This window comes from Hippocampus guttulatus, chromosome 5 (genome assembly GCF_054856545.1).
Source record: "Hippocampus guttulatus isolate MCC_2025c chromosome 5, RoL_Hgut_1.0, whole genome shotgun sequence".
NCBI classification, from domain to species: domain Eukaryota; kingdom Metazoa; phylum Chordata; class Actinopteri; order Syngnathiformes; family Syngnathidae; genus Hippocampus; species Hippocampus guttulatus.
This window is the reverse complement of record NC_141265.1, coordinates 23,372,438-23,398,304: the sequence shown is the minus strand read 5'-3', so window position 1 is coordinate 23,398,304 and position 25,867 is coordinate 23,372,438. Positions and strand designations below refer to the sequence as shown.

The following is a 25,867-nucleotide window of genomic DNA, read 5'->3' as shown; positions in this document are numbered from 1 at the left end:
GAATTGGGAAATCACAAAAATTGAATATATCAGACAATGCGAAGTAGGCTCGAAGATCTCAAGGAATAAACGCATCATGTCACCAGCCACAGAAATCCAAGAAGAAATTAGAAAAAAAGGTATTGAAATGTATCAGTTTGGAAAAGGTTACAAAGCCATTTTCAAGACTCTGGGGCTTCAGCAAACCACTGTCAGAGCCATTATCCCCAAATGGAGAAAACTGTGTCAAAAATTACCGGGTGTGGTCGACCAGCTAAAATTACTCTGAGAGTGTGACGACGACTCATCCAGGAGGTTGCAAGAGAACCGAGATCAACATCCAAAGAACTCCAGACCTTACTGACCTCACTTCATATCAGTGTTCACCACTCTTCCATAAGAAAGACCCTGGCCAAAAATGGATATCCATTGGAGAGTTCCCAGGCTAAAAAAATTCCCTTCCAAAAAGAACACAAAGGCTCATCTCACATTCACCAAAAGACATCTTGATGATCCTCAAGACTTTTGGAAAATTATTCTGTGGAATGATGAGTCAAAAATTGAACTTTTTGGAAGATGTGCGGCCCGTTATGTCTGGGGTAAAAATAACACAGCATTTGATAAAAAGAACATTCTGCCAACAGTGAAGCATGGTGATGGTCTGTGGCTGCTTTGCTAGCTCAGGACCAGGACAACTTGCTTTGATTGATGGGAAAATTAATTCTGTGAGGTGGGTGAGTGGAGTGAGATTTTAAGCTACCGCTGCAAATGTTGCCTTGATGAGCTAAATTTGTCCTCTTTTCCTTCTTTCTTACTTTCCTACTTTTTTATCAATACACACACTGCCTACAGTATATAAGCACATATATTCCCCCAATCAGCACCTGCATATTTACATACATGTGTAAAGAGGCTATGCAGTACATGACTACACATATTGACGAACAAATTAATGAACAAACTCACAACCACCATGTATTAGAATGTATAATTTAATGCATCTGCTTTCACATGCATAGACATTCCGACACATATACAGCACATGCATACACATACAGCCACAAACATTTTACTAGGGTTGAAACGAGTCCTTAAATATTTTTTCCTGTCTGGGGTACCTGTTTATTTGGTGTGCACAGTCGGGAAGATAATGAAGCTAGACGCAGCAGCACTTGTTTATGCTATGCATGATGGTAATACGCCGACAACACATAGAGAGGCCAACTTCAAAATAACATCTTCACAAATAATACAAAAACACAGACACCTTGGTACACTTTCCTGGGATTGCCTGATGGCGTGACACCTGATTTGACTCATCTTCCGGACAGAAAAGGCTCAATAGTCTGTTGCCACCAACATCAATAAGGTCATCCTGAAATCATGTTCAATCGCGAATTAAGGGCACACAAAAAATCTCTTATTATGCAGACATTGTATAGTGCAGTGCCTTTTACCATAATTCACAGCTAATAGCTTGCAGGGAGTCGCTAAGTGAGCGCTCGATATTGTGCTGTTTTAGCCGGCAAAATTGCGACTGTTCTGATGCCCCATACTCACTGTTTCTAGAGAAGACAAATTTGAGTCCAAAAATGTTGATGATCTAAATATAAAAAAACTATTCATTGTTTGTTATGAACTGAAATCTGTTCTATAATCTAATGTGAAATAGCACAGTCAGCCCTGTTTGAGTTTTTAATGACATCCTCCTGGCTAATACGCTGTAGACTGGGGGTGCCCATTATGTCGATCAAGATCGGCCGGTAGCTCACGGGCTGGTCCCAAGTTGATCGCGAAGGAGTGTAGAGGAAAAAAAAAAACCATTTGTGTGTGTCTGTGCATGTTAGTAATATATTTTTTGTGTTAAAGCACACTGCAACCTAATCATTCTATAAGTCTCACTTTCTCAAAAAGTATTTAAAAAATAAAATAAAGTAGGTCACCTTTAACAGACAGTGGTGCGTGACTTTTGCCACTGGAAATTGTTAGCCATGAGCAGTCTGCAATTGCAGGTTGCGATCAGAGTTGTTGCAATATAGCTTTTATTATTATAATTATTAGTATCAGTCAAAGTTCGTTGAGTGTACAATTTTCCGATGGCACTTGCAAAGACTGGATGGCCAAGAGAAGCATTTTAAAACGGTACACGTGAGCTGTGATAGTTAACAGGCTGCAAAAGTGCGTCGCATGCCTCCGCGTCAGGTCTCTTACAAAGGTAGGCAGGAAATCGTTTTCACAAACTCATAAACTCTCGTGCCTACTTTATTTTTCAGTTTTGTTCATCTTAGGGGCCTATATGGCTTTTGCTCATCATGGTATGCGTGTGCCAGTGCATGCGTATCCGCGCGAGCGCTGTAAGCGTACAATCGTGGGGGGTTGGTTGATTGAAAAGTAGATCTTCGGTCAAAAAAGTTTGGGCACCCCTGCTGTAGACTGTGTTTCCGGTTATTCAATACATCTTATTTATCTCGCGCTTTCACAATAGCTGCAGCTGTACCAAAGCGCTTTCCAGAAGAGTTAACATAAAATAACGAAATATATAACACAACATATGACATAAACACAGGCATGCAGTCTTCCACTTTTCCTGGATACACTTTGTAGTTTGAAGCAGTTGTTGATGAAAGAGGAGAGAATCAAAGTGTCCTTTCACCAGTGGATCAGAGACGTCATGTTCAAAATGTGCACGTTAGGTTAGATCTAACTGCAGCATTTGATACGGTGCACCAGATTATTCTGTTGGCTCATTTGCAGCACGAGATGGACATTAGTGGTAGCGTCGCACCCTTGAGTGGTTTAGTGGCTGACAGAACGTTTTGTTAGTCTTAGTTGCTCTGAGTTCCGCACTGCCCCTCTGTTGTATGGTGTTCCACAGTGTTCAGGTCCTGTGCTCTTTTGATTATATCTGCTGCCCTAAGGTTCCATCTGAAGAAAACATGGTATTTTTTTCCACTGCTCTGCGGATGACAATGTCCCGCTGAGCAAAAAAATACACTTTCTGATTCAGGCCATTTTTCTCCTGTCAGGAGTATATCAAGGTCTGGATGACACTGAATTTCTTAAACCTAAATGAAAAGAAAACTGAAGTTATGGTGTTTGGTCTCAGTACCTTTTGTAAATCCCATACTGCTGACTTGTGGGCCCCCTGGCTCCTTATCTCAAGCCAGCAGTCTTGAACTTGAGTCTTAAGCTGGGCAGTGATTTTAAATTGCATCGGGAAATTGGTGCTGTTGTTAAATCCAGCTTTTTTTCATTTTAGGCTGCTGGGTAAAGTCATTTTAGCCTTTCCTTTCTAAAAAGATTGACATACATCTCCTTAACTAACGTAACCCTTTCTAAACCCAATTTAAAGCCCCAATTTTGTACACAAGTAATTTGCACTCACTGATAAATAGCACAGCCACCTTACGCTGTTTTCTATGCTATTGCTAATTTATTATATTTATTCTACAAATATATTGTTTATGCTATATTTTATATTGTACTTATATTGAACTGTGTACAGTTCAATACAAGAAACACTGTAGACTGCAAATTTCCCCAGTGTGGGACAAATAAAGGTTATTTTATCTTATCTGATTGCCTTCTAAATGGATGACCTGTGAAGAGTGGGTCCTGATTCAAGCCTCGCAGTCAAGTTGGTAAAATTATGGAGACAGGAAGTGGCAGGAAAAAGTTGGAGGAAAAAAAATGGAAAAAGTAAAGGGGAGAAAGAGATGGTCTCGCTTTACACGCGTAAAGCAGTGCAGGTGCTGTTGAAATCTCAGGCAATCTTTGGAGGTGCACTGGAAGGAATTCTGGGCATTTCTCATCAAAAGGCTTTCCTTGCTGGAGGGACGTGTCTGTCAGCTAGAGCAGAGTAATTTGATAACCATAGAAATGGCAGACACAATAGATTTATTGGGTTTTAGCCATCCTACTAGCCCGGAAAACTAGAAAAACAGAATACGACAGGACCAGGAACGAGAGAGAGAGTGACGAATATCTAGAAATAAGCACTTGAACGTGAGATAAGAGCAAGGCGAATTATCAGACAACTGGTGACGGCTTGACAGTCTCTTAAAACGTGACAGATACAGTAATGACATGATGAGGCACAGGTGTGGAACGAGAGGAAGAGCCCTTCACTGCCACCAGCTGGAGACAAAATAAAACAGAACTATGACAGAATCACGGGATGGTCCCTTCTTATTAATGATTCAATAACCATAAAAAATATTTTTAAAATATATTTTTTAAGTCCTTTAGTAGGTGTTGTGTGGATTTAAGTAAAAAGTAAATTGCCATTTTTTTAACGTGCCTTTGATGGGGAATATATATTTTTTGATCAGTCCAGCAGCAACAGTTGTATATTATGTTCAAATGTCTTGCCACTGTTGCTCCTCAAATTCATAGTCTGGTTTAAATTTAACTCCTCTTTTCTGAAAAAGTAAAATATGCCTGCATAATTCCAATTCTTGAAAAGTTTACATTGTGAAACATTTGCAGAAAGGAACATTCCTTTAAAAAATATATATGTTCAGAGTCTTACTGCACAATATAAGAATTGTATTTTAATGAATAGTTTTTAGTTAAAATTTAATGATCTTTATTTGTGTTTCCAGTTTTAATCCAGTGGCTCCAACTACTATGATGAAGGTTCTGACTCGTATTTTAACCACTGAGGATGGAAAGGTGACAAACAACTGTATCTGGTTCGAATTTATTTTGAATCCACTTTTTGACTTCTCTTTGGCTGTACACAGAGCATTGGAAGGGTCATTGTCCCAGATCAGACAGTGTTGGAGATGGTGTGCTCAGGAAGTTCAGGAGACATTCGCAGTGCGATTAACAACCTACAATTTGCCTCCGTTCCAGGTCTGGAGAAAATCTTCACGAACAATCATAATGCTGATGTGCCTTTCATGCCAATTCACTGCAAGGAACTTTGATATTTTTTCAGACTATCCACAGCAAAAGGAGGTGTTGAGAGGGAACCATCCTTTGAAATCAAAGGTTAAGGCTGTATCCAGATCAACTTTAAGCAAGACATCCAAGCCTAAAAATGGACAAGAAGGGCAGCCACCTGTTGGAATGAAAGATACATGTTTGTTCCTATTTAGAGCACTGGGAAAGATACTGCATTGTAAAAGTGAGTTTGCTGTTATTTTTTTTATACTGTATTTTGTCCTTTATCTTCCACATAAGAAACTGTATGGGCAAAGCAAACACGCAATTACAGTATCTGCGTTACTGTCAAACATACTCAGCTTTTCTTGTGATTTTCAATACAGAAAATTCAGAAATGCTTGAAAATAGAACAGTACCAAAATGGCACGCACACAATGTTCTCATGAAGTCGATGCATGACTGCGAAGTACACGCATTCCTGGCTAGCACTACAAAAGATACAAGAGCCACTGCAACCTTCAGTGATTTTACAACAGGTTTATTTGAGTGCAAATCCAGCAGGTTAATGATAACAGTCCGGGATTTCTATTGTCATATTTTGCGCTTCATAATGTGGCATAATGTCTGGCACAGTGTCTCTCTCTCTCTCTCTCTCTCTCTCTCTCTCTCTCTCTCTCTCTCTCTCTCTCTCTCTCGCTCCTTCATGTACATAGGGTGCACGCAATTGTGACATCTTGAAACTGACACTGGTATGTGGGAAGAAGGGTGTAGAGACTCATTTCATGACTTTCCTAACAACTAATTATCTAGAAATCTAAAAGCTACTTTTCTGTGACGTCACGTGATTACTGATGCGGAGCTGGAAACGTAAATGTCATGCTCTCATGCTGCCGGCAAGAGTCCAGTTGTACGGGAGGCGGAACAAAAGATAAAAGGCAGCACAGAAACTGTCCACAGCTAAACGCGAATTTGGAGATGTCCACAGATTTCATTTTTCACTGCAGTTTTCAAAAACTTTAGTTTTTACTGAAAAAAATATTTCGGGAATGTGTGGCTGACATGGCAATATGGACATGGCAACATGGCAAACTTGAAGAAAAACATCTCCCGTTCGCAAAATACCTGGCTACATGTAGACAAGGACTAAGTCATTAAGTGGAAACTCCATCTATTATCTTATCCATGCTAGGGCCGTGGAGGCAACAGTTTTAGCTGGGAAGCCCAGACTTCCCTCTCCCCAGCCACTTCTTTCAGCTTTTCAGGGCATCCCTAGGTGTTCCCAGGCCAGACAGGAGATATAGTCTCTCCAGCATGTCTTGGGTCGTCCCCGGGGCCTCCTGGCAGGTGTACATGCCCGGAACACCTCATCAGGGAGGCATTCAGAAAGCATCCTAACCAGATACATGAACCAACTCATCTGGCTCCTGTCGACGTGGAGGAGAAGAGGCTCGACTTTGAGCCCCTCCTGGATGACCAAGCTTCTCACCTTATCTCTCAGGGAGAGCCCAGATACCTTGCTGAGGAAACTAATTTTGGTCGCTTGTGCCCGGGATCTTGTTTTTTTTCTGTAACGACCTACAGCTCGTGACCATGGTAGGAAAGTAGATCGACCAGTAAATCGAGAGTGAGCCTTTTGGCTCAGCTTCATCTTCACCACGACAGACCGACACAAAGTCCGCATCATAGCAGACGTTGCACTGATCCGTCTGTTGGTTTCCCCACTCCATCCTGCCCTCCCTCATGCACAAGCCCCGTCCACTTGGAGCAAGATCTCGTCCCCGCATCCAAGAGGGCATTCCACTCGTTTCTGATTTAGGGCCATTGTTTCAGATTTGGAGGTGCTGATTTTCAACCCAACCACTTCACACTCGGCTGCGAACCGCTCCAGTGAGACTTGGAGATCTCAGTTTGAAGGAGCCAACATTACAACATTACCTGCAAAAATCTGAGATGCAGTATAGACACCATTAACCTCTGTCCAGAAAGGGTATGAACACATTAGTGACAAAAGGTAGCTTTTGACAAAGGGAACCCAAACCTCACTGGAAACGAATCTGACTTACTGCCGGCAATGCAAACCAAACTCTCACATTAGTGGTATATGGACCAAACAGCCCGTATCAGGGGGTTCAATACCCCATACTTACATACATACCACATGTAGATTGGTTGGGCGAACTCCCATCCACCCTCAAAGACCCTGCCAATGTCTGGAACAAAAACACACACTGCTCCTCCAGAATCTGAAACTTTCCGATGGACCATCCTATGCATCACCTCTGAATAGACCTCCCGGGTCCTTTTAAACACCTTGGTGACTGCAACCCCAGAGAAAGGAAACCTCAGAGTCCACAGCAGCAAGGCCGAGCCCGAATTCGAATCCTCGGCCTCTGCACTGTACGGCAGACGTGCTAATCAGTTTATCACCGTGCCAACCTATTCTTTGAAACATTAATATTACATGATTCAATGTAGTTAATTTATTTTAGTGATATTAGCTCACAGTCACAGCCATTGATGTAATGGTACTAATAATGAATAATTACGAAAAATTATATTTATCGTGATGTTGCATTTTTCTATTTTTTATATTCCCTGGTAAACAACAAATGAACTTGCTCATCATGAAAACAAAAAGACACTTTTTCTGTATAACAACCCTAATGAGGCAATGTGGTTCAAAAGATGGATGGGTGGATGGATGTACTGCTACGGGAGCACAATAAATTTAATATCAAGGCAAAATAATGATATATTTAATTTTATATGACTACATTCTCATCTTTTCATGGTTGTGGCAATAAATAAACAAATCATGAATATAGAGGAATGCATATGTTCTGTAATTGAACGGTTAATGTTTTTTTTTTGTTTGTTTTGGTTTTCTATCAGATTACAAAATATCTTGAGGTAATGGGGTCCTGGAGTTATGTTATGCTATGTATGGAAATGCTGACAGATGATCCTAGAAGTGAATTTTGAAAGTTTGTCAGCTTTGCTCAAGGCTGGTTTAGCTTAGGCCACGATTAGTGGTTGTCTGCTCATAATAAAATAAGATAAGAAAACCTTTAATAGTCTCACAATGGAGAAATCCCATGAATGGTAACTGGTGCCGTATTAAAAAATGTCAGTGTAATATATTGGAAGTATTTTAGCATCCCAAATCAGTGATTGAACATGAGTCCAGGATGAGTTGTTGATGTTGGTGGTAACAGTTTGTGATACAAATATTTGCAATGCCATATACTCTTAAACTGTGCTCAGACTCTCTCCAGTCGGGAACACTATTCAAGTCAGCCGCCACAACATTATACGCTGCCACGAACGAATTCAACCCTGGAGAACCCATGGGGTCCAATTTGGCCCCTATAAATTCTGCTACTCAAATGCTACCCTGAAATCCCAAAGGGTCAAATTTGGCCCTAATCCTGAATTAGGATTAAAGCATTAAATATTTGAAAAACACATATGTTGATGTTCAGTGAACATATAGCAGTCATTTAATGTATAATTCATCATTTTCTAAAGAAGAAAAGGGTTCTCCAGGGTTAAGGCACTGATCTCAGTATATGCAGGCTGGGAGGCTGGGCCGTCAGTTCCATATTCCACTGCAGAAATTGCATCCAAGGATCCATATTTAATGGGGGTCCATTTATATTCTTTAATGCACCTTCCGGGGCCCTACTGACGATGTGGATCTTGTCCACTAGTCCTGTCAGATTCTGCAAGTTGCTTAATTTACCAAACATAATTAGCTGGCTCCTTTGGATTGGGACATAAAATAGAACATTTCCTTTTAATTCCTCAAAGACAAACAGTTAGACCTGTGATGTTCCTGTGATTGTCAAAGTAATAGAAGCTGTCTCGAATTGTGATCGATAAGTAAAATTTATTAAATGTGTACACCTTGTTTCTCTTGCGTTTGTTTGAAACAAACCGAAGGTGAGCAATCGGAAAATGGCCCTTCGAAATGTAAATGAGAAATGTTATCTAACCCAAACACAAGACAAATAATTTGTCTTGCATAAATCCAGGGGGGACTCCTGAATGTGTTCAAGAAGCTGAATGCGCCTTTGCACTTCAGTTACCATCACACCTTTCGCAACACCATCGAGAGTCATTACAAGTGGACCCTGAGGTACGAATGCACACTGTTTGAACCTAAACATTCACATAGCATAAACTTGGTCTTTATTATCACTTTGCAATTATCTCTCCTGTTGAATGTCTCATAGTGGGTTATAGAACATTCGTATGTGTCCGGGGAGTTCTTCAACCTGTACCTGCACCAGAATTACCTGGACTTCTTCTCTGAGATGGAAGACGTTGAGAAAGCGAGCGAGTATATGTCAGACGCTGACCTCCTCACATCTGATTGGATGGTTAGCTTAACTATGCATGAACATTTTGAAAACAAAACAAAAAAATACAGTGAATGTCCTCTACAACGAAATCATGTTTGCAGCAAGAATTTTTTTCACCACAGGGGTTTTTTCACTGTAGCAAATTTGATCTCAGATGTTAGCACACACACAAACGTATGTGTGCACGCACACACAAACGTATGTGTACTCTATTTTTATTCCAACAGTGCATAAGTATGAGCACACACTTATTTGACACTTCGTATTGTCAGTGTAGAAAGAAAAAAAGGGAAAGAAATTGCGAAATTTACGACCAGCATTCACTTTCACTTACATCAATTTCTTGGATAATGTCTTTTATTTTGCTTGCTCCGTCTTTCATTTTGATCACTTTTACCCTCTCTTCCAGCATCAGAGCTCTTCTTGTCTTAGCTGCTTGACATCCAAGGCCCGTTTTGTAGCCATTATAGCAATGCAACGTCCATCATCGTCTGAATCCAACAATAACAAATACTTCCTGGCATGCAATGAACTTTTAAGCCAGCCACGGCACGCTTCGTAGTCCTCGATGGCCGTAGTTAGCTCTCGAAGGCTAAAAACCTTACGCTAACTGGAGCGCTTCTCTCTCATTAGCGCGAATACTTTACTTGTTATCATGCTAAAAACAGCCACGGGACGCATCGTAGTCCTCAATGGCCATAGTTAGCTCTCGAAGGCTAAAAACCTTACGCTAACTGGAGCGCTAATGAGAGAGAAGCGCTCCAGTTAGCGTAAGGTTTTTAGCCTTCGAGAGCTAACTATGGCCATCGAGGACTACGAAGCGTCCAGTGCAGGGGTGCCCATTACGTCGATCCTGATCTACCGGTAGATCTAAGACAGGTCCCAAGTAGATCCGAGGAGTGTCGAGGAGAAAAAAAACTAACAACCATTTGTGTGTCTTTGTACATGTCACTAATATATATTTTTGTGTTAATGTACGCTGCACCCTAATCATCCTATCAGTCTCATTTTTACAAAAAAATATTTAAAAAATAAAATAAAGCATGTAAATCTTGAATTTACGATGGTGCGTGATTACGTCACCGGAAGTTGTTAGCGCTCAGCAGTCTGCAATTGCAGCTTTTGATCAGAGCTGTTGCGCTCTATCTTTTATCGTCATTATTCTCATTCAGAGTTTGCTTCGTGTACAATTCACCGAGAGCACGGGCAAAGAATAGGAATCTAGGAGGGTCCAGGGAAGCACTTTAAAACGGTACGTGTGAGCTACGATACTTAACTGGCTGCAAAAGTGCATTGCATGCCTCAGTTTCAGGCTGTTTCTCATCATGGCGTGCGTGTGTGTGTGTGTGTGTGTGTGTGTGTGTGTGTGTGTTTGTTTGTGCGCACGCGCGCGTGCCGGTAAGGGTAGATCCCGGGAGGTTAATTGATCAAAAAGTACAGTAGATCTACGGTCCAAAAAGTGTGGGCACCCCTGGTCCAGTGGGTGTTTTTAGCATGATAACAAGTAAAGCATTCGAGGAAATGTATGTTTATTTGAATGTCCGTCGAGCCATAAGCAATTTACTCTAAGCAGCTAATCGGATGCTACGGATCTAGCTTCAGTATCTACACACATAGACAGTGAGGTCCCTCTTGGCCAATCGGAGGCCAGGATGATGCTCGGTAAGCCAATGGCAGAGCAGCTATGAGTACGTTGAGTCCAGGAAACTCGCAGCTGTGACCGAAATAAACATTGTTCAGTATGTAAACCAGTGTGGTGGTTGCTGTTGCCTTTTTTCGAACGAAGCAGTAGAGGTCGCTGTTGGATAAGACTTCATTGTAGTGAATGTCTTCGCGAGGTTGGAGCAGAGAAAATGATTTCGTATAATGCAACAGGGGGGTTTTCGTCGTATGGGGGGCAGGAGAATGGGAATTGTGTTAATGCATGAAGATGTTTTCACATAAGGGGGTATTTTCGCCCATGTATGTTTCGTTCTAGAGGAGTTTCACTGTAGACTCGCAATCTAATCATAATGCATCGCCCCCCCAGCCCCAAAAAAGATCTGTAAATTAAAATTATTGCTGATTTACATGATGTCAAATAGCCAGCAAGGGCTGGGTCTGCACTTTGCATGCAAAATAACAAGATTGATTGTGGATTTAAGTTCACAGACCTTTTACATGGATCTGCTTCACTGTTGCACTGTTCTGTTTTCAGAGTAGTAATACCATGAGGGAATATGCGTCTTCAGTGGCCACCAGAGGGCTTCTTCACTCCAACTCTCAACAAGTAGCTGTTGGCTTCAGACCACTGCACAAACCCAACTGGTTGCTGGTCAATAAGAAGGTAGGACTTCAGTAGCTTTTATTCTGTCAATTGTGGTTTACCATACTGTCGACAAGGTGTGTCAAATATGTGGCCCGCGGGGCGGAACCGGCCCCCAAGGAGGTTCAATCAGGCCCGCAGGATAATTCAAAAGTGAAAAAAATGCATCAAAGACACGGAATGAATATTTTAAGAAGGTGCAATTCATAGATTATCCGCTCGGGGGCACACTGTTTTGATCAGAGAAGAAGACAACAGCAGTATCAGTCTGTCAGTACTTTATTCTTTACACATTTAATAGCACTCTCCTTAGTTTGTAAGGTGTAGGCAGGGATTAAATTTAGATTTTATATGCACATGTGTAAATGGTTTAAACATTCCTTTCTTTATAAATCTCGTTTAATCTTAACGTGCATTACTATATTTTTCTGTACCAATTATTTGTTAAAATTTTGTGCCTTTGTACAATCAGTGGGATCAGTTGCAATGCATATATGTGATTGATAAAAGTAAATTGTACATTTGTCAAAGGAAATCTAAAGTGTTTCATGAAATGTTTTGTAAAAGATATGTTAAATTTCATTAAATTTCAACATTTTCCAATTGTTCATGTGCTTCTTTAGACGAAAACAAAGAAAAGACATATTTTGGTAATTATAGCAGAGTATGGTATAATTTTAGTGGTCCGGCCCACTTGACATCTACCGAGGACTTATGTGGCCCACAATGTGGAATGAGTTTGACACCCCTGCGACTGATGTAAATTATTATTGGTGAACACATGACTGAAGACATGGTGAAACTATGATGATGCTTTACAGAACTTTCATAAGGCACAAAGTTGCAAACTGGTGGAATTTCTTACATTTAAAAAAAAAAAAAATCTAGAAAAATATTGACATTATGTTGATGATGATACTGTCATAGGATGGTGACCGGTTCAGGGTTTGCCTTGCCTCTCTCCCAAAGATAGCTGAGATAGACTCCGTCTGACCTGGAACTCTCATGAGGACAAGTTGCATGGAAAATGTTTTGATCAATTAATTGAAATCTTTAATTGTATTTTGTTACAATGCCAATACCAAAAGATGTTCTTTAGGTTATTCATTTATTTATTTATTTATTTATTTATTTTGCTTGTTGAATTACATTTTGGGCGACCCAGTGTTCCCGTGGTTAGCGCATCGGCCTCACGGTGCAGGGGTTGATTTCGGCTTCGGCCTCCCTGTGTGGAGTATGCATGTTCTCCTCGTGCCTATGTGGGTTTTCTCCGGGTACTCCGGATTCCTCCCACATTCCAAAAACATGCATGGCAGGTTAATGGAACACTCTAAATTGTCCCTCGGTGTGAATGTGAACGTGGATGGTTGTTTGTCTCTGTGTGCCCTGCGATTGGCTCGCAACCGGTTCAGTGTGTCCCCCGACTACTGCCCGAAGACAGCTGGGATTGGCTCCAGCACACCCCGCAACCCTTGTGAGGATAAAGCATTTTGGAAAATGGATGGATGAAATGGAATTACAGTAATCCCTCGTTTATCGTGGTTAATGGGGACCAAAACCACACGCGATAAACGAAAATCCGCGAAGTAGCGTCCAATTAACATAAACAGGTAAAACTTTTTTTTTTTTTGTCCGCAAACGTTCCGCGAGAAGCTGCAAAACAACAGCGAGTCACATAGAGCAACATATACAGTACTGTACTCCATGTATATGTATTATTATTATTTCTTTTAATGTTTGAAAAAATCCGCGATGCACTGAACCCGCGATAAACAAACCACAAAGTAGCAAGGGATCACTGTTTATTTTGCTGTTATTTTACATAATTAGCCTGATGTTATTCTTTTTAGCATCGGGAAAACTGCTTGGCTGCTCAGTTCCTGTTTCGCCATTTCTGTATGACACCTGTCAGCCTCCAGACGGAGTTGCTACCATATCTGGCTAAATTCACCAACCCCTTCAAGAACCAAGGTGACACACACACACACACACACACACACACACACACACACGCACACACGCTCGTGACTGCTGGATTTTAGATTTTTTTTCATTTATTTGTGTCTTTATTTTACTTTAACCTTTTCATGCCCCCTGTAACCTGATAACATGATAAGCTGTCCACTGTAGTAACCACTGTCCCTGAAAGGGTTAAAATCAATGCAATTGTGATGTCTAGCACTGGAGCTGAGACTGGCAAAATGTTCCCCAAAAACTGGGGAGGAGGCAACAAAAGACTGGGAAAATTGAAGAACGCTCAAAAAAACTTTTTGGGAACATTCCAATGGTGAACAGGTTAATTGGGCCGAGCTATCATAATTGGGTATAAAAGGAGCATCCCGCCAAAGGCTCAGTCGTTTAGAATGGAGGATGGGGCGAGCTTCACCACTTTATGAATAATTAAATGAACAAATATTTCAACAGTCTTAGAGCAACATTTCTCACCGTACAATTACAAGTAATTGAGGGATTTCCATCTATGATCCATAATAACAAAAGATTTCAAGAATCCCTACACAGTAAGGTGCCAGGCCGAAAACCACAATTGAATGCCTGTGATCATTAATCCCTCAGGTGGCACTGAATCAAAAAAAAAAAAAAAAAAGTCATGGTCTATGTTTTACATGCAATCAATAACCCTTTAAAAACCCGGATATTGGCAGTATTTGGAATTTTAAAGGTCATATAAACACACGCAACAACTGGAATAAGACCCGTGGGTTACTCCTTTTCTACTGTAACCTGAATATTGGATTATATAAACCGCAATCTGGTTATGAGGTTCTGGTTTGTGTTCTGCGCATGGCCTTGCTCTATGCGCAAGGAATCTTGGTCTTTGTAGTTCAGGAAGTTCTTGTATGCACCCTCCACACTGCACCCTCACCATTGTGAGCCTAAGTTGAATACATTAATTTCTACACAGTGTTTTCATGTTTTTATCTGCCCCTGACATTTGGTGCGCATCTTGCCGGAAATACACAAGCAGAGGTAAACAATCATGGCGTAGTTCGGAGGCATGCTCAAAAGCACACTCTAGGACAGGGGCGGGCAAACTTTTTGGCTCGGGGGCCACATTGATTTCTAAATTTGACAGGTGGGCCGGGTCAGCACAAGATACGGTACATATAAAAAAAATGTATATGTTGACAGTCCATACATAACATCAACAGAACAAAAGCATTAAAGTATTCCCATACTTTTTTTTTAAAAATGAGAACAGTGAAACAACTATGGTATATGTCCTGTATGAACGTCCAAGTATGTTAACAACATACATGTGACAACACAAGCAACAAAGTGTTTGACCAATTTTGACCTTAAGCTTAACCAGCTTTGAAGATGGCTACACCCCTGTCATGTGGTATTCCACGGGGCTAAATTCTGGGGCCTCTGCTGTTCTCACTGTATCTGCTCTCATTGGATTCCACCTTAAGATAAGATGTCCTTTATTTGTCCCACACTGGAGAAATTTACAAAAAACAAAGGAAACGTGGTATTTCCTTCCACTGCTATGCGAATGATGCCAGAGCTACAGGGTGTCCATAAAGTCTCTTTACCATTTCAAAAATTTACTAGAAATGCAATTGATTAAATCATGTGCAATCGAATATGCAATCCATTTTTCTTCAACGAGACATCCATTTCTGCAAATGTTTACCTTGACCTTTGAACTGAATATGTGGCACCACAAGTGAATGACCTTCAACCAACCATCATTTTTCAACAAGGTAGTGCACCACCACATTGGGGGCTGCGTGTTCGTGGGTTCCCTCAATCAAACATTTCCAGACCGCTGGATTGGAAGGGATGGGCCAATTCCTTGGCCGCCACGTTCACCAGATATCACTCCCCTGGACTTCTTTCTATGGGGCTATGTTAAAGATATCGTGTATCGAACAAAGATAAGGGACATTACTGACCTAAAGCAAAGGATTACTGATGCCATTGCCACAATTGATGAGGCTATGCTACAGCGAAAATGGCAAGAAATCAAGGACCGTCTGTCTTGATGTGCTTTGTGCAACTAATGGTGCCGATGTAGAAGTATATTAAAAGAGGCTAAAAAAAAAACTTTAATAAATGCTGAATACAATAGAACAAATCTGAATATAATATCTAATCAAATGCATTTTTAATACATTTTTGAAATGGTAAAGAGACTTTATGGACACCCTGTATGTCCCACTGAGCAAAAAAGAGGCTTTCTCATTGAGGCCACTTTATATCCTGCCTGGAGGAAATCAAGACCTGGATGGCACTACATTTCTTGAATTTCTGTGAAAAGAAGACACAAGTGATGGTGTTTGGTCCCAGTGGTCCTTGTACATCCCATCATGTAGACTTGGGCCCCCTGGCTGCTTATCTTAAATCAGCAGTCTCAAACTTGGGTCTTAAAATGGACAGTGATTTTAAATTAGACCGGCAAATTGGTGCTGTTGTTCAATCCAGCTTCTTTTATCTTAGAGAGCTGGCTAAAGTGAAACCTCCCCTTTCTCATGAGCACTTTGAAACAGTAATCCATGCCTTCGACACATCACGCTTGGATTACTGAAATGCACTTTTCTTTGGAGTCAGCCAATCCTCCATTAAGTGTCTCCACTTCGTCCAGAATGCCGTTGCTCGTCTCTTGACTGATACTCGTAAGAGGGAGCACATCTCTCCTACTCTGTCATCCCATCACTGGCTCCCTTTACATTTTAGAGTTCTTTTTAAGATCCTATTATTTGTTTTCAAATCTTTAAATGACCTCACTCCACCTTACCTCTCTGAGCTCCTCCACAAAAACACACCTGCTCGGGCCTCAGGTATGCGCACCAGACATTATTAAAGGTATCAAGAACTCAGCGGAGCCTCAAAGGGGATCGAGCCTTTTCCATTGCTTTTCCATCTCTTTGGAATGACCTGCCACTGAACGTTTGGCAAGCCCCCTCGCTGCCCATCTTTAAAACTCATCGCAAAACAATTTTTTATTCTTTGGCTTTTGACTGCATGAGACTTGGTTTTTAGTTTTACTGTTTTTGTGCGTTCTTCTGTCTTTGTTACTAATTTATTGTTTCATTTTTTTGTTGTGTATATGATCTTTGCTCCATGTACAGCACTTTGTGTACAGCAGTGGTTGTTTTAAAGGAAATATTCAACAGTTGAGTTGAATATTGATTGCATGTAAACGTAGCCCCTGGGTAAAGGATATTGCCACATGGGCTCAGGAACACTGCAGAAAACCATTGTCACTTTGATGCTACAGCTATAAATGGAAGTTATAACACACTATCATGCAAAGCCGAAACCAAACATCGCCATCTTCTCGAATTATCTGAGATAAAGTAAGGCCCAGGATAAAGTAAACTAAGATTTTTTTTTTTTTTTACACAAAGTGTAAAACTGTCATCAGGGTGCGCACTCGCCATTCTCCACATCGCCAACAGCAAGTTCTAACAGGAATTCACAAGCAGCCAATTTGCAGAAATTACCCTGGGCAAACCCACATCTAAATCTCTGGCTATAAAACATAAAGGTCCTTATGAAAAAAAAAATTCAAATCAAATAATCCCAGAATTCTTCACATGGCCAGTCACACACTTTTTTTTATCAGTATCATCACAACATTGGTTGTCAGGCCAATAATGCATTGTTCTGATACGCCAGTTGTGGCGTGCTAGCCAGGTTTGGTGTCATAGCATTTCTGTTGTGAAACCAAGAATGGAAGAACATGCAAATATTGCACTGGTTGCACAAAACAATTTTGAGTTACCCCCAACCGTGTCAAAAAAATAAAAGGAAGCAGGGTGACATTGCGGACGAACCCTCAAATCAAATGGTTTGGTGAATTCCTTTGGCTGGCTGCTGGAGTTATCATTGAGCAACAAAAGAGAGAAAAAGAGGATGAAGAAAGAAGGCAAAGGAAGAAGAAAAGAAAGGGTCAGAGATTGGTTGTTGCGGAGGAAAGACCTTGGTCAATATGACAACTTCTTGCAGCAATTATATGACGGGGATGTCAAGAGCTTCACAAAAATTCTCAGAGTGCAACCTGACCTGTTTCACGAGCTTGTTCAGAGGTTCACCCCCTGCATGCAGAAGAAGGACACCAATCTAAGACGAGCGCTGAGCCCGATCTCAAGATCTCAAGCTGACTGCTGCATTGAGATACATGGCCTGTGGTGATGTTTACAAGTCCCTGTCTGAGGTGTTGCCTTTGTGTTTGTGAGCAGGATAGTCCAAAGATGGGTCAATGACAAACTTCAGTTAGGCTTTTGAATGTTGGCTCGAGCAGAGTTGTTAATGAAGAATCTATCAGTCTTGGGGAAATTAACCTGGACATTAAACCTGCCCTATTTCAGTCATTTTTTACCAATTTGGAAAAAATCTACACCTTCTCCAAACCCGTGCCGTTTTTACAAGTCCATGGAATTTGTGTCTCCAGCCATTTACCTGTGAGTCATGAGACCAATTTGTTTGAACTGCGTGCTCTGCCCTTGAGCTCAGTTTAAAACCATTGTGACACAGGTGTAGTTATTTAACAGCTGCCTGTCATATGAGATAACCCTCACCCCCTGTCACTTTCACCCAGCAACCACTTCAGCCAATCAGGTAGGGCTGGCAAGTCAATTTTTTTTTTCAGGGAATTTCAGGTTTTGGCTGAGCAGACCACAACTCCCAACCAAGCAACATAACCATTAAGCACTGCCTTTCACCCATCCCTCAATTTGAAATGTTCAGCTCATTCCTGTTTTTTGTTTATTTAGTTTTGGGTACGTACTTCTCATTTTCATATCTCTTGACCCATTCTAACTTTAAGCTGTTCAGTTCATTCATATCATGATTTTTTTTTATTTACAAAATGAAAGCCTGGGGCCCTTTACCTCTAATTTCCATATTTTTTTTGACTGAATCAATTTCAAATTTAAACTGTTCCGCTCATTCCTCCATCCATTTTCTAACAGTTATCTGGGGTCAGGTTGCGGGTGGCAGCAACTTCAGCAAGGTAGCCCAGACTAAGCCCTCCCCAGCCACTTCTTGCAATTCTTCCAGAGCGATCCCAAGGCATTCCCAGGCCAGCCGGGAGACATTCTCATTGTGTCCTGGATCGTCCCTGGGGCCGCTTGCTGGTGGAGCATACCCAGAACAACTCACCAGGGAGGCATCCAGAAGGCATTCTAATCAGATGCCCTAGCCACTTAATTTAGTCTCACTGACTCCGAGTCTTTCCTGGATGACAGAGCTTCTCACCCTATCTCTAAGGAGAGCCTGGACAGCCTGTTTACATGTATCATATTATATTTGTACAGTATAAATGACAGTTGTATTTAACGTTGGTCCAAAGACACTAGCCATAGTTTTTTGTTTTTAATGTTGTTTTGCGCGAGTTTGGCTTCAAACAATCAAGGTCAAAGTCATCTTTATTGTCAAATATGCTTACGTATGACATGCAGCATCGATAAAACTTCTTCCTCTCAATCCTCAGTGCAAATATGCATGTAAACATGCTGTGCATTAAACACACACAGCTAAGAAGATAGCAGCTACACTGTATAAAAAGACATAATATGTAATCTGAACAGTGTAAACAATATAGACGATATAGACAATACAAACAGCATAAACAATGGCACTTGTGGGTAAAGTGAGGTAGTGCATTGTGCAATACGCAATATGCAGATGTCGGATAATGAGGGGAGGGTCATAGTCTGTGACAGGAGGCAGGGGTCGGGCAGAGGCAGAGGGTGGGGAGTGCGGGCAGAGCAGGGAAGGAGTTGAGTCTCTTGACCGCCTGGTGGAAGAAACTGTTTTTGAGCCTGCTGGTTCTGGCACGGAGACAAGCCATTGTTCTGCTTGTTATTGTGGGTGGCAAAAGCAGGAAGTTAAGGAGCTCGTATTCCAGGTTTGGTCACGTGATGTTCCGCAAAAAGCGGATTTGTTGTTTCAAATAGATTGTGATAAGGGGGCGGGGGGCTGCTGTCCAGTTTACCCAGTTCTGATGTGAGTTTCTGCTGAAACAAAATACAAAATTAATACAAAAGCTTAATTTTTTTCTTTGTTATTGTGTGAGAACCTTGTCAGTGTAACATCACATATTTTATATTTTTCAGCTGAAATAACATTTATTCAGGATGTGGGGCACTTGCCACTGAAGAGGTTCTCTCTGAGGTACAGTATTCTATACCATTCTATACCATTTATAGCCTGTTTGAGGCGTACCCGTTGAATCACCATGATGTATTCATTGAGCCTTTGCAAAACAGCCTGCTCAGTCTTTGAAGCAAAGGACAGCACAAAGTTTTTTCAACATACAAAGAGACAATTTTAACATTCATTACTTTTAGCAAGTAGTTTTCATTTCAGTGAATTTCTTTATGTCCAACATTATTTTTAAATTATCAATCTAGATTTTTTTTAAAATCATGTTTAGATCTTAATCATGAAATATATACAGTATACAGTGGTACCTCTACTTACGAACGTCTCTTCATGCGAAATGTTCAAGTTATGAAACGTCTCAACAAGGAAATATTGCCTCTTGTTACGAAATAAATTTCAAGATACGAAAGGTAAAAATACAGTATGGCCTGCTACTCGGAGCTCCAAGTTTCATGAATGGAACATACTTGCCATTGCCTATTGCCGAGCATCATCCTGGCATCCCATTGGCTAAGAGGGACTCCTACCGTATGTGTCTATGTGTTTAGATAGAGAGATATGTGTCTATGGAGCGTCCTCGTCATTCGCCCCTCGGCTCATGAGGTGTTCCGATAGTTTTACGTAAATGTGAATAACCCAGAAAAAGTGTTCACCAGTCGGGCAATCGCTCACAATAGTTTGCCTTGGACATTTCTGAAAGATTGTTAAAAGCCGACAAAAGCAAACGTCCTTGGATCAGTTCTTTTCAAAACACCAGGCAAAAACCACTTCTGAGAGAGAACATGAACTTAAGAGGGCAAAAAGACGACGAGGACGCAGTTCAAAGTTAAATCACCATCATTTTTATTCTTGACTCTCTTCTTTGTTTTTTACATTGTGCACAACTCTCATTTATTGTGCAATAATCTCATTGTAACATGTATTTGTTACATATTTTGATGCATTTTTATGCTTTAGGAAACATTTATGTCTGAATTTTGGGTGGGCTTGGAATGAATTAGGGCAGGCATGTCCAGCTCCGGGCCTGGAGGGCCACTGTCCTGCCTGTTTTCCAGCTCTCCCAGCTGCAACACACCTGATTCAGATGATCAGCACATCAGCCAGCTCTGAAGCAGCATTAGAACGTTCCTGATTATTTGAATCAGGTGTGCTGCTCTTGGGAGAGCTGGAAAACAGGCAGGACAGCGGCCCTTGAGGACCGACGTTGGACACCCCTGAATTAGGGCATTTACATGAAAAACGCGTCTCTACTTACAAAATTTTCTAGTTAAGAAATTTCTTTCACAATTAATTAGTTACATAAGTAGAGGTACCACTGTGTGTGTGTGTGTGTGTGTGTGTGGGTGTGGGTGTGTGTGTGTAAATATATATATATATATACAGTATATAACATATAATATACAACTAGTAGCTCAGTGTTCCAACATCCACAAACGGCAACTGCTGTCACAACTTGAGATTGATGAGGTACAACGCAGGTTCCATGGTGAATGGCCCCAGGCTGCCAGATCAGAGGAGGAGGTCATACCAGAGATTGGGAGGCAAACCCCAATGAATGCAGATGATGAGATTGGGAGGCCAGCCCCATTGAATGAAATGCTGAGCGAGGCAGCAACTGACCTGAAAGCTAAGATCATGGCGAGAATGAAAGCCGGGCAACCTAGAAACCGATTACAACGGCTATGTGAAGTACCACCTGAAAGTCTCATGGAAAGTGTGAATGCAGCACTGAGGGCGATCCCTACCGTAACGATTACGGGAACCAATGAGCTGATATACGCTTCAGCATCAGTGATCCTAGAGATGCTTGGATATAAGAGCAACCATGGAAGCCATGAGATACGTTACCCACCATGGAAAAGACGGTTAGAGGCTAAGATCAAGGCGGCAAGGAAAGATGTGAGTCAATTGACGGAGGCCCAGAGAGGTGTGATGAAAAGGCCGATACCCGAGAGGTACATCCAGATGACCATACCTGAAGCGCTCGAAACTGCCAAACAAAGGCTCCAGCCTTGTCCAGCCGCCTAAAGCGGTACACGAAAGAGAATGAGGCCAGACGAATAAACAGGCTGTTCGCAACACAACCTGCGAAAGTGTACGCTCAGTGGCAGGGTCCAAACAACAGAGCAGACCCACCAAGACTGGAAACTGAAAGGTACTGGAAAGGCATATGGGAGAAGGAGGTTGCACATAACAGCAGTGCACAATGGCTGGTGACCCTGAGAGAGGAGCACAGCAACCTCCCTGAACAGAAGCCAGTTACCAGTGGCAGACATACAGGAAAGAGTCTCAGATATGAAGAACTGGACAGCACCAGGCCCGGACATGGTCCACACCTACTGGCTAAAGAAACTCACAGCACTCCATGAGCGCCTAGCAGCACAAATGAACCAGCTGCTGAGGGATGGGACTCACCCAGGATGGCTAACCGAAGGGCAAACGATCCTGATCATGAAGGATCCCTCAAAGGGTGCAGTCCCATCCAACTATCGGCCAATAACCTGTCTCTCCACAACATGGAAGCTCATGTCAGGCATCATTGCGGCTAAGATAAGTGGACACATGGATCAATACATGAGCGAAGCACAGAAGGGCATTGGTAGAGATACCAGAGGAGCCAAACATCAGCTCCTGGTTGACAGAACAGTCGCACAAGACTGCAGGTCCCGACGCACCAAACTGTGCACAGCCTGGATTGATTACAAGAAAGCCTATGACTCGATGCCACATACTTGGATCACTGAATGCTTGGAGTTGCATAAGGTGAACAGGACCCTAAGAGCCTTCGTTGCGAACTCGATGAGGATGTGGAAAACCACACTTGAAGCCAATGGCAAGCCACTTACCCAAGTGTCCATCAAATGTGGCATATACCAAGGTGATGCACTCTCCCCACTGCTGTTCTGCATAGGACTGAACCCCCTAAGCCAAGTAATCACCAAGACAGGCTATGGATACCGCCTCAGAAATGGAGCTACAATCAGTCACCTCCTCTACATGGATGACATAAAGCTGTATGCTAAGAGCGAAAGGGACATAGACTCCCTGATCCACACAACCAGGATCTACAGCAGCGACATCGGGATGTCATTCGGGCTTGAGAAATGTAGTCGGATGGTGACTAAGAGAGGAAAGGTAGTCCGCACTGAAGGGGTCTCACTCCCTGAAGGAACAATAGCAGACATTGAGGACAGCTACAAGTACCTCGGTATACCACACGCCAACGGCAACCTCGAACTGGCAACAAGGAAAGCGGCTACGGCCAAATACCTCCAGCGAGTGAGGCAAGTCCTAAGAAGAATGGCAAGAATAAGACCCGGGCAATAAACAGCTAAGCCCTGCCAGTGATCAGATACCCTGCAGGAATAATAAGGTGGCCAAAGGAAGAGATTCAGACCACGGACGTTAAGACCCGAAAGCTCCTAACCATGCACGGAGGGTTCCATCCCAAATCCAGCACCCTGAGACTGTACGCAAGCCGAAAGGAAGGAGGCCGGGGACTAGTGAGTGTGAGAGCCACTGTCCAGGATGAAACATCCAAGCTCCATGAATACATCAAGGAGAAGGCTCCAACGGATGACGTACTCAGAGAATGTCTCAGACAATGGGGAACAGAAGATGAGGCGCTGGAAGAGGGACCATCATGGGAGGACAAGCCCCTACACGGGATGTACCACCGGACCATAACTGAAGTGGCCGATCTCAAGAAGTCCTATCAGTGGCTAGAGAGGGCTGGCCTGAAGGACAGCACAGAGGCACTCATCCTGGCTGCTCAGGAGCAGGCCCTGAGCACCAGAGCCATTGAGGCCCAGATATACCACACCAGACAAGACCCAAGGTGTAGGTTGTGCAGAGAGGCACCTGAGACGATCCAACACATAACTGCAGGGTGTAAGATGCTGGCAGGGAAAGCCTACATGGAACGCCATAACCAGGTGGCTGGCATAGTCTACCGAAACATCTGTGCGGAGTATGGACTGGAAACCCCAAGGTCAAAATGGGAAACACCTCCGAAGGTGGTGGAGGATGACAGAGCGAAGATCCTGTGGGACTTCCAGATCCAGACTGACAAGATGGTAATGGCGAACCAACCAGATATCGTGATCATAGATAAAGGGCAGAGGAAAGCCGTTGTAGTGGATGTAGCGGTCCCAAGTGATGGAAACATCAGAAAGAAGGAACACGAGAAACTCGAGAAATACCAAGGGCTCAGAGAGGAGCTGGAGAGAGCCTGGAAGGTAAAGGTGACAGTCGTGCCTGTGGTGGTCGGAGCACTCGGGGCAGTGACCCCCAAACTAGATGAGTGGTTGCAACAGATCCCGGGAACAACATCGGACATCTCAGTCCAGAAATGTGCAGTGCTGGGAACAGCAAGGATACTGCGCAGAACCCTCAAGCTTCCTGGCCTCTGGTAGAGGACCCAAGCTGAATGGGGGACAACCACCCGAGGGGGGGTGAGACGAGGAATTTTATATACAGTATGTACACACACAGCGTATTTTTCGGATTTTATGTCGCTCCGGATTATAAATCGCACCAGCCAAAAAATGCATAATTAAGAAGGAAAAAACATATAAATCTGATTTTTGGGAAATGTATTTGATAAAAGAACACTAGGCTGAATAAGTGTACGATATGCTCACGTTACATGACGCTTAAACAACGAACTGTGAATGTGCCTGGTATGTTCGCGTAACATACTAGGAGTTATTTAGACAACTATAGCACAAAGAATATGCTAACAAATTTACCAAACCATCAGCGTCACTCCAAATCACGAAATACAATGAAATCTTCATGCTTGGTGTCACTTTTAAACAACTCCGCCAACTCCGGAGGTAGAAGAAGCAGCGCTTCCTCTTCTACGCGGCTTATGTCAGAGTCATCGTCAGTTGTTTTTCTCAGTTACCGCCAACGTGGAAAGTATCAACACAGGCAGAGAGCACCCTCTTGCGGTTTAATGTGAAAATAACATGTGATGTGTACAATGTGTTAACCATTTCACACATCAGTCGCTCCAGAGTATAAATCGCACCCCCGGCCAAACTATGAAAAAAAGTGTGAATTATACTCCGGAAAATACGGTGTATATACTGTATATCATATATGTATATATATATATATATATATATATATATATATATATATATATATATATATATATATATATATATGTGTGTATGTGTGCGTGTGTGTGAATAATTGTATTATGTGTGTACTCCAATGACCAATCAACGAACATCATTTAGCTCCACCCGTCCTACACAAATATGTCTGCAGATAAACGCCTCCTCCGAAAGGCCTGGTACTCTCTGTAGTTGAGTAAATAAACTTTTCCTGGCCATTGTTTAAGGAAATATGGTATCTCACCTTTTAATGTCTATTGTGGCTCCATGTGATTGTTTTTCCATAAGTTTCTTGTCTGTGTGCATGATCAGGTTCAAACTAGAGGCCCTGACAGAACATGAAGGTCAGCTGAAAAGTGATAAGGTGGAGGACATTGAGGATGTGCAGGAAAGATATGAGGAGTGCCTACCAGCCAGTAACCTGCAGCATCCAACAACTTGTGTCAAGGAAGAGGAGGAGGACATGATGATTGAAGAATACAACAGTGATTAACGTGCAATTTACAAATCCACACTGATGGTAAATGTGAGATTCGGTTTTTGGATTTTTTTGTTTTTGAGCTGAGCTATGCGTTTCGGAGGTTTAAGGACAACATTTCTTCGAGGTCTTACCTTAATACCAAGGAACTACTATTTCATACTTCCAGTTGAAATATTGCCATTATTTGATGCCAGTTCAAGAGAAGCAACTTGTTTTTCATGTTATATTATGTTAAACTATTGTAGCAAGAGTTTTCATTCCACTTGTCATAAACTTTTGAAAATACACATTGTCTTAATTGTGCTTGAACTCATTGTATGAATTTAAAAATAAAAAAACCTTTGTGCTGTTCATTGTTGACATGTTGTTCCTCATTTCTCTCGTGCTCATGGTCACGCCCACACCCTTTGAGTCAATATTTGCTCATGAGGCTGAAACTGTTAAACAAACATTTGAATATTCCCTCTGGTCCATAATGATCTCAACTTTAAAGTCAAACATTTGCCGTAGATACTCTCTTTACAATGTTACCAGAGTTGTCACAGCCACACCAAATGTGAAGATGTTGAGGAAATTCATTGGTGAG

General features: G+C 42.0%; 1 protein-coding gene across 5 annotated transcripts in view; it reads left to right on the top strand.

Annotated features, from left to right (window-relative positions):
- rad17 (RAD17 checkpoint clamp loader component) overlaps nt 1-25,867 on the top strand; it is a 93,916-nt gene that overhangs the window by 32,849 nt on the left and 35,200 nt on the right. For all 5 annotated transcript variants that reach the window (XM_086110632.1, XM_086110630.1, XM_086110631.1 and 2 more), the window contains exons 8-14: nt 4,584-4,653; nt 4,725-4,836; nt 4,922-5,110; nt 8,904-9,007; nt 9,105-9,251; nt 11,431-11,559; nt 13,389-13,509. In XM_086110632.1, the coding sequence (XP_085966758.1) occupies nt 4,584-4,653; nt 4,725-4,836; nt 4,922-5,110; nt 8,904-9,007; nt 9,105-9,251; nt 11,431-11,559; nt 13,389-13,509 (872 nt within the window). The remainder of the gene's footprint in view (nt 1-4,583; nt 4,654-4,724; nt 4,837-4,921; nt 5,111-8,903; nt 9,008-9,104; nt 9,252-11,430; nt 11,560-13,388; nt 13,510-25,867) is intronic.